This window comes from Gadus chalcogrammus, chromosome 15 (assembly GCF_026213295.1).
Source record: "Gadus chalcogrammus isolate NIFS_2021 chromosome 15, NIFS_Gcha_1.0, whole genome shotgun sequence".
Classification (NCBI taxonomy): Eukaryota; Metazoa; Chordata; class Actinopteri; order Gadiformes; family Gadidae; genus Gadus; species Gadus chalcogrammus.
This window is the reverse complement of record NC_079426.1, coordinates 1,121,659-1,137,985: the sequence shown is the minus strand read 5'-3', so window position 1 is coordinate 1,137,985 and position 16,327 is coordinate 1,121,659. Positions and strand designations below refer to the sequence as shown.

Sequence of the window (16,327 nt, the reverse complement as noted above, 5' to 3'; positions counted from 1 at the left end):
CATTTCATGGTACCATTTTGAACTGTTTGTGGATATTGCATTAAATCCATATGCTTGAAACTTTTCAATAATGCATATCAACGAAACAATGGAATGAAATAAATAGTTCAAGCAATTTGTGGGACTTGGCTGCTTTTACATTATTACTCATTTTGGGGGTTATTTCAGTCTCTCCAACCTGCAGGTCGTGCGAAGAATCATGTGAATGGGAATATTCTATAAATGTCTTTATCATCTTTCGTCTCAACACTTCTGCTGCAGCCGCTGTTGAAGCATATGAGTCCTTTGAGACCCCCTTTGATAAAAGGGGTTCTCAAATGTTGACCCTCAGTCACCTATTGCATCACTTCCTTTAGGGCTTCGGCCTCCTAATTGATCATAGTATAATTGAATGCCCTCTTTCATGATGCCTCCACCACTGGGACGTGGCAACAATTCTCCAAATCCATATGAGGGGATGCTTGTGGACAGTAGGGGTGTATACTCGACATAAATAGGAAGCAAACTCATCTCACAAATGAGTAAGGACATCTCACAAATATTTATTTAATAAATTGTTTCAATTTATAACAATCCAAAATCCAATGGCAAAACCCGTTGGCTTTTTGTCGAGGGAATCCAGGGCGACGCTCACTTCCGGGTTGGCCAACATACGTCATCCCTCCACCACTCTACTGTAAAAACACATGTTCAAGTTGAATGAGAATAATAATAATTCTGCCATAGTATTTATTTAAGGGGGGGGGGGATACAAGTCTTTTGGCCATTTGCAGTGTTCAGCAGAGAAATAATTTGTCCGCAAAGACGGTGACGTCGCTTAGCAATGGTAGACGCTGGAACACGCTTCAATAGATTAAGTTCGTGCGCAGGAGCACGCAATCGCGTGATACCGGGTTGTATTTTTATCATAATAAGTAGCCTGTATCGTCCAGTAGGTGGCAGTAATGCATCGGTTTTTTACATGCTCCCTAGCCAGTTATCTCTGGTGTTCATTTGCAACACTTAACTCGCCCTTCTTTGAGGAAAAAAGTGTGACGTAATGCCCTTCTTTCATGTTTGTCTAATTTGTCTTTTCTGTTCTGGAAGCGTCAACAACATCCATCCACTCGCTTTGACTTGGTAATGTTATTGTTCACGCTAATTGGAATGGGCAGGAGGACTTATGGAAGTCATTATTGGACTTCAAAATGCGTGTACCCCGATTACATTGTAAAACGTTTCACGTTATATCGATATAACGTTTCACGCTGTAACGAGTCTTATAGCGTGAAATTGTATAGATAGAAAGACTCTTCATGTTGAACGTGATACTGATCCGTTTATTTTCTTGGTGTTGCAGCAATACACTTGGTAGTCTTCGGTACTTAACCAATTAACGCATTATCACAACATTATCGCCTAAAAAATTATTTATAATCTCAAATCAACTATCATTCATTAATTTTAAATAAAATCCGGTCTGGAAACAACAAATCCAAAATAGTTATTTATTTGCAAGATCTACAGAGGAAAATGCCCCCCCAAAAACAAAGAATCACTTATAATATATGGTTGTTTACATCAGTGTTTAAATTAGAAGGCAAAGTCGGTATTTAGTTAGTAGGGCTGATGTCCGATGGTTCATTACTGGAAGGGAGTGAGCGCCACAGCAATATTACAGGTTAACATTGTGAACACAATCTCTGTTCAGTTAGGATAGGTCTTGTGCATCCAGTACCAAATCCGTATTTGTTTGCATCCCTTCCGATTACACAGTCGGAAGTGACGCCCTTTCTCTCAGAAACGTTGACCTGTTGACTGTGTTCTCACTGAGAAGTCTGTGTCTCTACTTATCCTGGAAGTCCGCTTTTCTTTTCTCAACAAAAGCAGTCATGCCCTCCTTACGATCCTCCTGGAAGGACAAGAACAGATGTAAACCGTCAAAACCTAAACCGTATCACTAACAAGCTAGTAACCTCTCAAACCAAACCCATCACATTAAAATACAATTATTTAGCTGACGCTTTTTCTAAAGCCACTTGCAATAAATACATTCAAGAATGACGATATAACCAAAAAAGTCCAAGATTCTTTTAGCGTAAATACAATGAATTAAATAATCGAACTGCTTTAGGTTCTACAATAAAGTGTCTTCACCTTTAGAAGGTTTTTATTGTATCTGTATACTAACCGTAGCAAAGGTGGAGTGGAACAGCCTCTTCTCCAAACGATTGCCCTCAGCCAGTGTCAGTTCATAGGCTGCAACCACAAAAATAAACAACATTTCAAACTTCTGTACTCATTTAAATGTTGTTTTTTAGTTTGTTTGACTTTGAGCTCCGGAGTGATTCCACCCACCAGCGTTGACGGCCTCCTTGGCCATAGCAGAGACTAGCTTGGAATTGGCTGCAATTTTCTCCCCACACTTGATCGCTTCTGGGACCAGTTGATCCACTGGGCAAACCTTACTCACCAGGCCTGAATACAAAACATAATACGATAGATTATGTTTAAGATGTAGATGTATATTTAGAATGTTCAATAAAAAAATATAACCATTCAATATTTATTACTGCTCGTACTTTTGCTGTGACACCCAAAATTCCAAAATCTCATCTTGGTGGTAACTCAGGGTTGAGTATAATTTAACTACGAGTCAAATAAATATTACAATACCGTCAACATTTTGAGATAAACCACTCTTAAGTATTTTTTTAAATTAAATCCTGTATTTTGGCCGTGTGCATTGTAATGTCTGTGTCTGTCTGGAGCGCCACGGTCCGCCCAATCCAAGGCCTCCCCTACCCGCCTGCTTGGCTTCCTGAGCGTTGATCCGGTCTCCGGTGAGCACCATCTCCATGGCCAGGGACTTGCCCACCGCGCGGGTCAGTCGCTGGGTACCCCCCGCGCCTGCAGGTCAACACAGGCTGGATGAAGCAACCCCTGGATGGGCACTCATTAACGCCCAGAATGATACATAGACAACAGGGGAAGGATGGTATTTATGTTATTAATACCGGGAATGGTTCCCAACAGGATCTCAGGTTGTCCGAAATGAGCCTTCTCCCCGGCATAGATGATGTCACACATCATAGCCAGCTCACAGCCTCCTCCCAGCTAGCAAAAATAAAGAAACGTATATATTTTTATTATCATTTCATGATTATCGGTGACGATGGACGTTCAAAATAATAAATACATTTCCTGTCAAGTATAAATTAAGTACTGTCTTATCTGAACACATGCATACATTTACTAAAGAATAACTGGACTTTATATTTTAAGAAATTGCTCACAGCAAATCCATTGACGGCAGCGATCACAGGCTTCTTGGACATAGACACTCTGTTCCAGTGGGCCAGGAAGTTACCACCATAACACTCCTGGAAGGTCCTGTTCTGCATTTCCTTAATGTCTGCCCCCGCTGGAAAGAAATACATACAAATACATAGATATAAAACACACTATAAAGGGTTAGTAGACTGGCGTGCAGAAGGCTCCACTACTCTCCATCCTCACCAGCAAAGGCTCTGTCGCTGCCGGTGATGACAACAGCCCCGATGTCTTTGTCGGCTTCGAAGGCATCGAGAGCCTTCCCGACCTCCAGCATGAGGCCGTCACACAGAGCGTTCAGGACCTTGGGTCGGTTCAGTTGGATGAAACCGACGTTCTGTTTCTCGCCACGCTTTTCCACCACAATGTAATCATACGTAACACCCCCTGTATCAAACAAAAAACAACACCACGGAAACAATTGAGGCTTTTTAATTCAGAAACGCTTACACACACATATACCAAAAGACCTTCATGGCGTGTGGGACATATTTGATTAGAACTGCCAGATTTGTTGTAGTTGTTGTTGTCGACGACAGCTGTATTTTGTTACAGTAACTGGTTGTTGTAGTATATTGGGATCCGAACAAAACTGCACTCTCATTTCCAGATGTGGCTGTCAGGTGAAAAAAAATAGTCAGGTGGCCAAATCAACTGCTCTGCTCAGATTGACCTCTCCCTTAGACCCTTAGGATAGCCTTGACGACTTATTGAAGTCCAACTTTAACAACGTCAAAGTTAATTATTCAAAGAAACAGCGCGCAATAAGAATGCGATATGAGAAAAGAAAAACGTGTATTCTGGTGAGTATGGTTTGTGGGGTAAAGGCCAACTGAGTGCAGCACTTCTAGCGTGTCGTTTCCAAAATATTGTAACAGAGAGCATCTCTCAGTGATCATGTCGACTTAGTTAAACAACAAAGTGGAATAACCGATGACTGCGCGAATAAACAAATATACATTTATTAATTAAACGTGTAGGTTATTTGCTGGTTAATCTTATTGACGCGTCGCACAATCATGACGCATATTTTCTCAAAAGACATTACATGCACACATCAATGACATTGTACACACACACACACACACACACACACACACACACACACACACACACACACACACACACACACACACACACACACACACACACACACACACACACACACACACACACACACACACACACACACACACACACACACACACACACACCACATACCTGTGGTGTATTTGCGTGCAGCAGAGACAGCAAGCGGGGCTGCCCCAGAAGACTTGCAGAGCAAAGCAGCAGAACGGCACAACAACGCCATGGTTGCAAGGACGAGATGGAATGAACTTGCGTTGATGGGGGCTTCTTCGTTTGGATATATTAGAAGGCAGGTTCCAGCTCCAGAGACTCACTACCGCCACCTCCTGCATTCCACAGAAATTGCACCCTTGCCAGTGGACGCCTGACCAAATCACACACAGAACAATCTATGTATGACACCTATAAAAAAATACACTTTACCTTTCAAAACAAATATATGCTTAGCCTTATGTACTGCTTAACAACATAAATGTAGGTAAAGATAACAAAATTGCTGAACAGGCCTAAACCAATCATTATTTTGGTGTGAAACACGTTGGACCAGGGTGGCGTTCCTTACGTTAATTCTAAGCTGATGTGCCAAACCGAAATTTGGCATATTAATTTATTTTACATGATCCCTGCCCTGATTTCCCCTCCCCACCCAGATCACGTTGTAGAATTTTTAACACACGAGTGGTCTTAAGGATTGACTATACGAGGGGGCGCGCAGCGCGCTCAAGGAAGCATCCGTGTGAGCGCGCTTTTAGATCACCCTATTTCATCTGTTCCGTCCCCATATCAAAAGAGGATCGGATAAAGGTGAGGAACACCTAGTTGTTTTGATATATGATAGGCTTATAATATGATTGCTGTGTTGATCATTGGTGTTGATGAATAGTCTATAGATGGTATGCTGAGCTAATTTGTAAAACGATGCATGCATTGGAACGAACATGCATCCCCTTGTTGAGGACAGAAGACTGATTGCTCTGAACATTATGTTTTTTATATCACCGAGACGTGGATTTTTCTAGACTATAAGATACAATCGAAGGGGCTAATTTATGTCCTGGCACCAGCCTGCCCCATAATGGCACAAACGATTCAAAGATTGAATAGTAGGCTATATAAGGCTCCTCATATTAGTAATTGAAACCCTGTTCGAAATACAGAATTAATTTAACAGAGAAATATAGGCCTAGTGCCTATTCATCTATGTAGGGTATAGGCTACAGGCCTACATCCCATTCAGAAATGTACTTTAAGGTGTACATCCTCTCAATCCTCTGAATGTATTTTTGTATTTATTGTAGGGCCTATTTACTGTTTATTCTAGGCCGATTTATCAAAGTACATACGTGGGTGTCATAAAGGGATAATAGGCTTTTGCATATCCCAACCCATTGTATTGAACAGTGACAGAACGGCATGTCTCGTCTCATTTGCTATAACAGGATTTTCCGCGATGAAGATGATGAACCAGCTGTGGGCGTCCTGCTGGACGTGTCTCCTCCTCTCCATGTTGCTGTGCGAGCCCGTGCTGTGCAAAGGAGGTCGCGGTGGCTCCAGGGGCTCCTCGCGAGGCACCTCCTCGCGCAGCTCAAACTTGGGAAAATATAACGGCGCCGGGACGCGCTCTCGTTACAGGTCCACGGGACGCTCGTCTCCGGTGCGCGTCGCGGCAGCAGCGGCAGCCGGCGCGGCGGTGGCGGTGGCGTTAACGGCGGACGGCTGGTACGCGTCCGCCTACCGCCGTACCAAGGCGGGCAGCTCGGAGGAAGATTTGGATTATTACAACAACAACAACAACACCAATTATTTTGACGCTCTGATGTCACGATCAACCCAAAATGTGTCATCGCTCACCCAAGTTGTTTCTATTATCATTGCTACATTCTCTCCAGCATATGGAGCGATTATGGACAGTATATTTTATTAAACACTCTGTTTCTGGTTAGTTCTCCTGCTTCCCTGTACACATTGGACACCTGGCCAGCACTGTGGACATGCGCATTGTGCATCCTGAGGAAGCTACGCACAGTGACACAGACTTTTAAATGTATGCAATCTAATTGGCAAAACATTGAGCCCCCATAACATTAACATCGACTCTTTCGAAAATTAGGTTCACAGGATCTGAATTGTTCCTTGTCAACTCTTGAATTTTTTTTTCTCCCAAACATCTCCCAATTTTTTTCTCCCAAACAACTCAACGACCACTTAATTGGTCACTGAGTTCATTATCGGTCGGCCTCTTGCAGCCGTTTTGTTCCAACTTTTTCACAAATTATTCTATTCAACAGCTTGTTTTTTTATATGTCCACTTAGGCCATTTACAACCTCACAACTATATCGGAATTAAGTTATGCTACACTGTGGAGAACAATTTGTGCCCGACTTCATTGCATTAGAAAGTAGATTAAGAGTAGTTATTTCTAATATAGATATCTGTGAAACCCGTCACCATCCTTATACCTTATATCTATGATTATGCAATGATGCTTTGTTCATTAATAAGATTGTTTTATTAAGTTGATATTTCTAACTTCAATTGAGCTCACCATGCTTAGATCTCAAATTATCAGACAAGGACAGTAGATTTAGGAAAGGAAAGTGTTGAAGCCAAACCACAAATGGCTATCGCCTTTGTGTTTGAGCATTGTGCCAAAATGCAGCGTCTATGACAGTTGATCAAGCCAGAGCACCAGACTGTTTCTTACATGTATTCTACAATGTGTGGTATTAGGAAAAATTATAATAATAAAAAATACACAATGCAAAGATGATGTACACATTTATATGAAGATTTTATTATCAATTTGTCTATATGCTATTAAAAAAAACAACAACACGTTTGTTTCAACCGAGTCAGTCGCATGTCCTTTACCCAGAGTGGACTTCATGCATTCCCATAGGGAGCAACCAAACCCCCCCTTTAAGAAAGGTGGGACTTGAAGGTGCTTGCACAGGGGAAAAGGCGTTGGAGGTGGGTTCAGTCCAGCAGCACCTGCCCAGCGTCTCCTCTCCGAAGGTCCCTGATGAACAGGCGTAGCCGCGGCCGATGTAGTTTGTCATCCTCCGACGGTGAGTTTCGCTATGGGGAGACGGCAGGAAGCAACAGACAATGGGAGGAGTTTCTTCATGCACCTCAACCTTAGACTTTTCCTTCAAAAAGCAAAATAAACTAAACTTTATGGGATATTCCTTTTCAAATCATATCAGACTTTGTAGTCCTAGTGTTGGATGGGAATTGCTTGTTGTATTTTCAAGGATCCCCATTAAAAACTCATGTCAATGGGACGGTTTGTCAAGAGTATGTAAACCATTTTAGTTATCGTAGGCTTCAAAATCTAATTGATTTTGAAATGGGATTTTCAGATGTTTTTTAGAAGGCAGTAGAACTTTACTCTTTTTAACAAGATATTATATATTGTTCCTTACCAATTCCGGTGATGGCTTTAACCCGTTGAGTCTTGCCTAGCTTAACAGCAATACCCTTGAGAACATGTTCAATATTATCACTGGGATCCCCAAGTCCATATCTCTCCACGTAACTATGAGTGCCACAGACACACACACACACACACACAAACACACACACACACACACACATTAGAGAAACATAAAGAGAAAAATATAACTATAAAAATAGTAAAAATGTAGGACGATGCGAAAGGAAAGTTCTTACCTAAATTTCTGAAGCCTATTCAAAGAATACAGTAAGTAGTCTGCCATGACATCTTCGCCAACTAAATGATCTAATATAGTTCCTATGGGGAGAAATAAGTTTACGCTCAAGACAAGAAATATTGTAACATTTATTGGGGTTAGTGTTAGAAAGAATGAGCTAGGGTTAAAAAAATTCACCAATCAAAATAATAATGTAAATTAATAAAATATTATTTTCTTGCAAAATATTTTAGTACAAAAATCTCCACCAGTAGCTGTAGCTTACCACACAAAGCAAGCTTCAAACCAGTCTCAACGCTCTCGATCTTAGGAGGCAGGACTCCTGGGGTGTCCAACAGGTGCATGATGGGTCGGTCACACACCTGACAGGAGAGCCGGGCAAGTTAAACGATGGCAGAAAGCTTGGGTGCAGCCCCATCCACGGCGTGTTTAACTACACGATCTCTCTGATGTGTTTTGGGTTTCCTTCTTCCCCATCTGAGGCCTTACGATGCGAATGCTGTTAATACTCGAACATACTTGGTACATGCATGCTTCATCTTCTGTCAGGCAAATGTTTGGCCTTACTTCACCTAGGTCCATCAGAACCACTGAATTTCAAATCGGGTCCAAATCACTACTCGCTGTCTATTTAGAATGAGGTCCTATCGAGATTGCATTGTATGTTGTACATGCAGGTACAATATGGTTTACATTGATACAATACCATCGTATATCGGACAAACCTGAATTCTGGTCAGGACGGCTTTGGTTATACCCGGCTCCCCTCCCACCCGAGATGCACGACCTGATGAACAAAGAATGTAAACACGATTCCTTAGACAATGCCTGATGCACAAGACATACATTAATTACTTAAAACCAAAGTAATACCTTTTTTCAAATATGTTCTTCTTAATGCGTTAATGAGCGACGACTTTCCAACGTTGGGAACCCCAATCACCATTAGGCAGTAACTTGTGCTCTGAAAGTTTAATTACATATTAATCAGTGTGCTTATTTGTGGCTCCAGGTTTAAATAAAAGAGAAGGAACATACCTCCTCGCGGTTAAAGCGTGGTTTGTTGTTAATCATCTCTGTCACCATGGGAACCAGCTACAGCAGACAAACAGCAGAAGGATTCTCACATTAGCTTAACGTCATATACATTTTTCACACTCCGACCGTCATCAGATCACAATACATGTTATGTCAGTTTTACTAAAATATGCAGAATTCTTCCAAGCATGCTCGTTTCAAAACCCAGCCTTTTCAACCCTGACCTTTTTGATGTTGTCGTCTCTCTGTTTGAGGCTGTCGGTGAAGAGAATGTTCTTCACCCCGCTCCTCTCCAGCTCCTTCACCATCCTCTGAACAGCAGACGTTACATAAATCTGTATCTCTGCCATTATTTATGTTATTAAATGCCCTTCTTTCTTTAAATTTAGTCATTTAACTGCCAAAAATCAAAGCATACAATAAAAATGGGATTTACAATTCTAAGCACTGCATAAGCTTGTCGCTTATGCAGTTAGCTAAAGGAATCAGAAATATAAAGGTGAGTTTTCAGATGTATTAGTGAGTCACCAAGGGTTAGCCCATTCCCTAGTGGAGAGGAATTGAGAGTTTAGCTGCTGTGTTGAGTACCTGTTTAGTGGATAGGTCAGCCAAATCCACCTTGTTGAGAACAAGCAGGTGTGGCCTCACATCAAGACTCTCCTGGAAGAGAGGGTTTCTTCCAGAGAACGGGATGTGTCAACGTTAAAGAAAGGTGGCACATAGTGAAACAATCATTCAGTCATTCTGTGCATCTTAGGAATGCCCAAAGGCCTTTTCAATGCTAGCCCTGATTTTGAGTACTTATTTTTCAACTTTAGCGTTGAACGACGCTGTTAATTTAATAATAAGAGGTCAATTCTACAGCTCCTACAAAAGGATATTCTGGCATCATGGATTTCTATAATGCAGTCCACATTCTTCATGGTGGCTCTCATCTGCTTGAGTCCTGACATTTGGGAAATAAATATTGACCAATGAACAATTTACAAACATTTTAGTAATCAATGAGGGAATAGGATTAGGGGGACGAACATAGAAAATATGTGTGTATAATATATAAGTGTCAATTCCAGATTTGGGGGCAGGGCAGACCATAGAAAGACATGCCTGATGGTCACGACATTGTCAAAGATGTAGCAACATGAAACAACCTTGAGTGTTTGGGTCAACACAGGGTGTCAAACTGCAACATATAAGCATGGAACACTGCAAACATAAGAAGAGGCCAAAATAGGTTTATATTGATAGAAGAAGGTTCTATTTCTGAGGTAATGTTATTGATATTAAAAAAAAGAATGAATACAGGAAACATTACTGAACCTTTTGCCATGTGTCCTGGAAACCAATGGGCCACATCACGCTCACCAAAGTCAAAAAACGTCCGGAATGACGCGGCATTACGAAGAGCATGATACAGTTTCATGCTTTTCTCTTGCCTATGGAAACGGATTTATGAACACGTATATGAATGACCTGATAAATAGACCTATGCAATACTAAAGACAGGAGATTACACTTTGCACTGTTTACATGCCGACCAAGCCGTCACGCTCCTCCCTCCCACTGGTAGTGACAATCAACTTCACAGTACTTAGCGCCCTCTGCTGGTGAGGCGTGGGAACCCGGGTGACTGTTAAGGAGGTTAGAAGTTTCCTAAAGTTGCTACTTCCTTGCTTTCGTTTCTCAAAAGTATTCTGCAATATTGCTAAATATACTCCTTTGTGTTTTGCGTCAGTGTATTGCTTGATTAATAAAACATTTATTGTAAATTGCAAGTTTACATTAACCCATAACTTGATTGGACTTTACAATTACAACATAGTTAATTCTCAACAACATCATTTATAATGAAATTATTTCCTCAATATAAATACAATTCTGCTTAGAAATGAATGGAAATAAAATGACTGAATAGAAATGCTGCACCAGAATAAATCTTTTTTTAATAATATGGATTAGGGAATTAACATTGTAAAAATATTTGATTATAACAAATGCATATAATTACAAGTTCAGTCACAAACAACACAAACAATAAATTAATAGTTAATAATTCATCGATCACAGACAAGGCAAAAAGTGAGTTTTTCAATATTAATCTTATTCTACTCTGAATGTCTGTAATTGGATTGTCGTTCACATACAGGTGTTATTTTTTTTTTGTTCATTCTTTATTTTGCTCACTCATACTGATTGTGCTAGCTGCTATTTCAGAGCCTTCACTATCATAGGCTCTTGCTCATGCACATCCCACTGATTGGCTGACATCAGATCAAATTAACGATCCTCAAATAACCGCAGTGCCCCACAAGCATGACCCCAGATCATTAGACGTTGAGAGAAAGTACTGATATGGACAAGTCATAATAATTAGACAACCATGATGTCCCTTTCTATCGGGAAAGAGCTTGACCCTATCGTCCATCCATCTCAGAAACGTGACGGTTGGTATTTCTATCATCACAGAATCAACCAATATAAAAACAATCATGATCCCTTGATTTGTTGACTTCTTTGATCCACTTCAGTCACGTCTTGTTGACATCGGGGTGGAGAGACCGCTGTCCAACGTTCCCCCTCCAATGTGGACCGAGTCCCAGGACATCGGCGCCATCCTCCAGCGACGAGGCGGTTAAAGCTTGGAGCGGCGAGGCTGCGGGGGGCCGGGGGGGCAGTAGTGAGCGATGAGGCGGTCCGCCTCCCGCCAGCCGGACAGCAGCGCCCCGTGGACCGTGGAGTAGAAGCAGTGGTGGGTCGCCTCCCCAGCAAACAGCACCTGCAAGGGCTTCAGGGACCGACGGGACGAGACCCCCACAAGGAGGTTTAAGGACCCCAAAGGAGCTGAGGAGTGGAGCTGGTGAGAGACTTCACCGTTATCTATTTAAAGGAGTGTGTCTATCTATCCTCCTCTTCTGACATCACAAGTGGGCGTGTCCCCCTAGATGTGTGCTGGATAGATCAGTCTCCCAGCCGACCCAGTGGACTGTGGCGGACATCGCTCATCTATCCGTCATACATCTAGGTGGACACGCCCAGCGGTCAGAAGAGCCTGATTTTCAAGAGCGACCCTACGGGATTTGACCCGAGAACCTCACGCCCGGGAGTCCCAAACACAGCTGGCTGACCTGACCGGCCCACCCTCCAGCCAGGCTCTCTTACCGGAGACTGGGCGGCCCCCTCAGCGGGCAGGGGCTCCATGAGGTTGGCCAGGTCCTGAGCGGAGCAGCCCCTCCCGGGATACGTGTACGAGCCGCAGGTCCAGGGGTCCTGGAACCACTGGGAGCGAAGCACCCGGCGCGGGGTGACGATGGGGTTCCCTAAAGGGACACAAAAGAACATTTAGGCGACTCAGAACCTCAGAATCAACCTCCAGCTCTGAACTGCTGTTAACACAGCGATTGGAAACTGGCATCATGCTTAAAAAATGTATGTTGTTTTGTTGTTGTAGCATTTGATAGGTTGGTCGTTGTTCTTCTAGACACACTGGTGGTGTAAAGGTCGGTAAGAAGGGGGTCGTGTGAATCTCACCGGTGAACGTGCGGATGAGTTGCGTGACTTCACGCGTGACCTCTTCCTCGGTTAGCGTCTCCATGTACTCGGCCTCGTGGCCGGCAATCCAGCCGCACAGAACGTGGCCGTACCTAGAAGAAGAGGTGGACTTTACCATCAGCACGTTGACATGCACACAAATAAACACATCTTAATCTTATTAAGGCATTCAATCATATGGCAGTCATGTAAAATAATCCAACCACCAAGTAATTATTTTATTAAATTTATTACTAATTTATTCTGAATACTCTGATTATATTAGTGGCCATTAAGGATATTTTTATCTGCAATTATATCTTAGTTGATGCATTAATGGTACTGTCCTGAAGAGGGGGCTATACTGTATTCGATAGCATTACAATATCTACAGTCGCAATATTTACAGAATATGATATCGTATCCAAACTGTCGTTTCCTGTCCCTTTTTGCAATGTTACCGAGGTAATTAGTATGTAAATACCTGACTCAGGAGTAGGACCTGATTATTCAGCCATATTTGAAACAAGTCAAGCACGTTTCAATACTTGCGTCTCCCCACTGACCTTTCAGCAGGCGTGACCACGGTGAAGCCAAACAGCTTTTTGATCCAGGACCTCTTCACATCTGCTACTTGATCAACCAGATCTTCCTGGAAGGGTTTGTTAAATAAGACAACAAGGTCTGAGTTTGAAGCTCACATTGGCACGTGAATAATAGCCGGCTTTGTATGGGCTGCCGTACCTCGTCTTCCCACAGCAGGTGAATGACCCCACAGTCCGCATCCCACCACGGAGAGTCAAACTCCACAAAGATCTTATTGTTGGTCCCGAAACCCATTCTCTGCACTGAGTGCTGCTTGTGCAAAGGGAGAGGGGGACTGAACAGCGTCGCATGGTGCCTCTTTAGGTACCCTGGTAGAAGCAAACAGTAGCAGAGAGTTGACTCGAGCCACTGTTAAAAGGAGCGAGGTTATTATGAGTCCCACAAACCAGAGGTCGCGTGTCAGTGTTGCACGCGTGCAGAACCAGAGCGCACCTAGGGGCACCGTGACGATCACGTGGTCAGCGCTGACCCTCTCTCCGTCCTCCGTCTCCACGGTGACCGGCTGGTCGCCCCCCTCAGTGTTACTCCAGCGCACGCAGCTCACCGGTCGTCGGTAGGTCACCGACCCGCCGGGCAGCTCTGCCAGCAGGTTCTTCACCACGCCCTCGTAGCCGCTGTGGAGGAGGGAGACACGGTCACCACTGGGGACGACCGCAGACAGGGCCTCCCAGCCCCATGGCCTCTGTGTGTGTGCATGTGCACGTACGTGTACAAGTGCGTGTGTGTGTGTGTGTGTGTGTGTGTGGTTGTCTGTGTGTGTGTGTACGTTTTTGTAGGTCTGTGCTTGTGTGCGCGGGTGCGCAGTGTGTGTGTGTGTGTGTGTGTGTACATCTTTGTGTGTCTGTGCTTGTGTGCGCGCATGCGTGCGTGTGTGTGTGTGTGTTTGTGTGTACTTGTGCGCGCAAATGTGTGTGGCATGTGTGTGTGTCTCTGCTTGCGCGTGTGTGTGCGTGCAGGTTCAGTGTGCTTACTGAGTGAACGTGCAGTCCAGCCCGGGGAGCGTCTTGTAGAGGCCGAAGGCGGCCAGGCTGACCTGGTCCATGGAGGGGCTCCCGTTGACACTGCACTCCACCTTCAGCAGGTTACTGATCAGACACATCCGCCGGGCCCGCGTCCGGGGGGCCAACGCCTGCCACTGCTGCTCGGCTCGCAGCCGCGCCTGAACACACGCGCACACACACACACACACACACACACACACACACACACACACACACACACACACACACACACACACACACACACACACACACACACACACACACACACACACACACACACACACACACACACACACCGCGTTAGTGGCCGCATTGGTAGTGGGTAAGAGCTGTAGTTATATCCCATTGTTGGTACATTTGTTATCTTATATTGCATGCAGGAAAGCACCAATACCATTTGGCTGCATTGTATTTTGTCATCCTATACACTATTTACTGTCCGCTTTCTTTCCTGGACAATAAACGTCAGTAATAGTGATAATATTTGTGGCCATGTTCCTGACTGGAGGGGCTGTAGTAGAGAAGGGCCTCGTTTCTAACCAAAGTGAACTTGGGGTGACCGTACCTCGGTGCGTATGAAGTCCCCCATGCTGGCGTGGGTTTCCACTCCCTTGCTCACAAACTGTCCTGCTTCTTGCAGAATCTCCCCAAACAGCTCCAGCGCAGGATTCAGGTCCTCTGTCTTGAGCTTCGTACCTGCACAGGTCCCCAAAGCCAGCGTTAAAGGCTACCATTGATGACTAACATGTTACACAGTTTGTGTTTAAGAACAGTTAAGACAAGCATCACACAGTCATTCACTCGTCTGAGAAGCAGGCCAAAGCCAGAGAGGAGGAACATTGGAATAAAGAGACATGGAGGGCTGAGTAGCCTTGCAAAGAGTTTCAAATGTGTTTTAGCCTGGAACCTCTCAGGTCGTTTTGGTCTCCATGGGAAGTTATCAAGGCTGCAGACCAAAAAGCCTCTCGACGCAATTGGATAGACCTACAACCAATGAGAGCCATCAAAAGTGTGACATATTAGCGGTAGCCATCTTGGTTGTTTGTGAACATGCCTCAACGTCGATCCCATTGGCTGCTCTTCTGTACGGTCATCTTATCAAACCTGCCCCATATAAGATAACGGTTGTGATTGGCCCAGACTCCAGCCAGGGCTGCTGGAAATCGGTCTGACTCGGGAAGTGGGTCAGACACTTATGCCAGATCATATAGTAGCCTGCAGATCGTCAGGTTCCCAGGCAATGGGCCTGCGGGATGAGGAGGTCCAATTTCATTTAGGTCGTGTGGGTCATCCAACTACAAAGGCCACACTTGCGTTATGAAAGAAGTGTCCTACAATAAACGATTTATCATTACCTGAACTGCTGAACCAGTTAGACACCCAGGGCGGGTGTCCTTCGATGTCCACCGTCTGGTTCTCAGGAAGGAGAGCCTCCGGCTCCAGGAGGCCGTAATCTCGGGCCAGGCAGAACACCGGGTTCTCCTCCGACGGACCGTGAATCCAGTTAGCCCCTATCTCGATGACGTTATTACCTGAACACAGGAGTGTACGGAGTAAAAAGGGTTATCTTATGTGTTATCTGACATGGCTTTGACAATGACCACGAAAAACAACATAATCATAACACGAGAAGAAGAAGAACAGACAGCCAGGACAACAATAATACTATCGTGACTTGTAATATTGAAAATGATATGACAATATGAAGATACACATTTGCTATACACTAGCTTGTAAACTGCTAATCGTTAACCCGGCATATCTCCCTGAAGCATATTGGACCCAGTACACACAGTACATTACGTGACAAAGCGATCCAAGTAAAACCTCTGAAGAGGTTAATTTCTGTAATAGAGTGTAGGAAAAGACGATCTGCATGGTTCAACGTGTTGAACCAGCAAGCGATGCAATGTTCACGTCAATGTTTCGATCCACATGCCACTTGAAATAAGCCATTGCCTCTTCCAATAGTAAGGTTACAGTCAGTAGCCTACACAACAGCTGCATTCATTGGCACCTGGTAATATTAAAAAAAGTCTTGTTTATGAGAACTCGGGACAGTGTTGGGTGTTGGGGGT

At 43.9% G+C, this 16,327-nt stretch overlaps 4 protein-coding genes across 4 annotated transcripts in view; 1 reads left to right on the top strand and 3 right to left on the bottom strand.

The window, feature by feature from the left end:
• Positions 1–1,283: 1,283 nt before the first annotated feature.
• On the bottom strand, positions 1,284–4,682 carry echs1 (enoyl CoA hydratase, short chain, 1, mitochondrial). The gene is made up of 8 exons (XM_056609051.1): positions 4,534–4,682; positions 3,499–3,699; positions 3,276–3,403; positions 2,997–3,096; positions 2,785–2,889; positions 2,338–2,457; positions 2,171–2,238; positions 1,284–1,891 (listed from the first exon to the last, which is right to left on the bottom strand). Exons 1-8 carry the CDS (start codon positions 4,622–4,624, stop codon positions 1,826–1,828), a joined length of 879 nt encoding a protein of 292 aa, XP_056465026.1. The 5' UTR covers positions 4,625–4,682; the 3' UTR covers positions 1,284–1,825.
• Positions 4,683–5,851: 1,169 nt separating this feature from the next.
• sprn (shadow of prion protein) lies at positions 5,852–6,333 on the top strand. Its single transcript, XM_056609054.1, has one exon. It carries the CDS (start codon positions 5,852–5,854, stop codon positions 6,323–6,325), a length of 474 nt encoding a protein of 157 aa, XP_056465029.1. The 3' UTR covers positions 6,326–6,333.
• Positions 6,334–7,638: 1,305 nt separating this feature from the next.
• On the bottom strand, positions 7,639–10,660 carry mtg1 (mitochondrial ribosome-associated GTPase 1). Its single transcript, XM_056609049.1, has 10 exons — positions 10,435–10,660; positions 9,996–10,060; positions 9,703–9,807; positions 9,339–9,425; positions 9,115–9,171; positions 8,950–9,040; positions 8,802–8,863; positions 8,342–8,438; positions 8,075–8,156; positions 7,639–7,940 (listed from the first exon to the last, which is right to left on the bottom strand). The coding sequence occupies exons 1-10, from the start codon at positions 10,535–10,537 to the stop codon at positions 7,799–7,801; spliced, it is 891 nt and encodes a 296-aa protein (XP_056465024.1). The 5' UTR covers positions 10,538–10,660; the 3' UTR covers positions 7,639–7,798.
• Positions 10,661–10,791: 131 nt separating this feature from the next.
• The window catches only part of paox (polyamine oxidase), a 5,933-nt gene continuing 397 nt past the window's right edge, over positions 10,792–16,327 (bottom strand). Inside the window, exons 2-10 of the mRNA XM_056609044.1 lie at positions 15,605–15,781; positions 14,815–14,945; positions 14,220–14,407; positions 13,681–13,862; positions 13,387–13,556; positions 13,209–13,294; positions 12,643–12,755; positions 12,274–12,431; positions 10,792–11,899 (exon numbers count right to left, since the gene is read on the bottom strand). Of these exons, the coding sequence (XP_056465019.1) occupies positions 11,747–11,899; positions 12,274–12,431; positions 12,643–12,755; positions 13,209–13,294; positions 13,387–13,556; positions 13,681–13,862; positions 14,220–14,407; positions 14,815–14,945; positions 15,605–15,781 (1,358 nt within the window). The 3' untranslated portion in view covers positions 10,792–11,746. The remainder of the gene's footprint in view (positions 11,900–12,273; positions 12,432–12,642; positions 12,756–13,208; positions 13,295–13,386; positions 13,557–13,680; positions 13,863–14,219; positions 14,408–14,814; positions 14,946–15,604; positions 15,782–16,327) is intronic.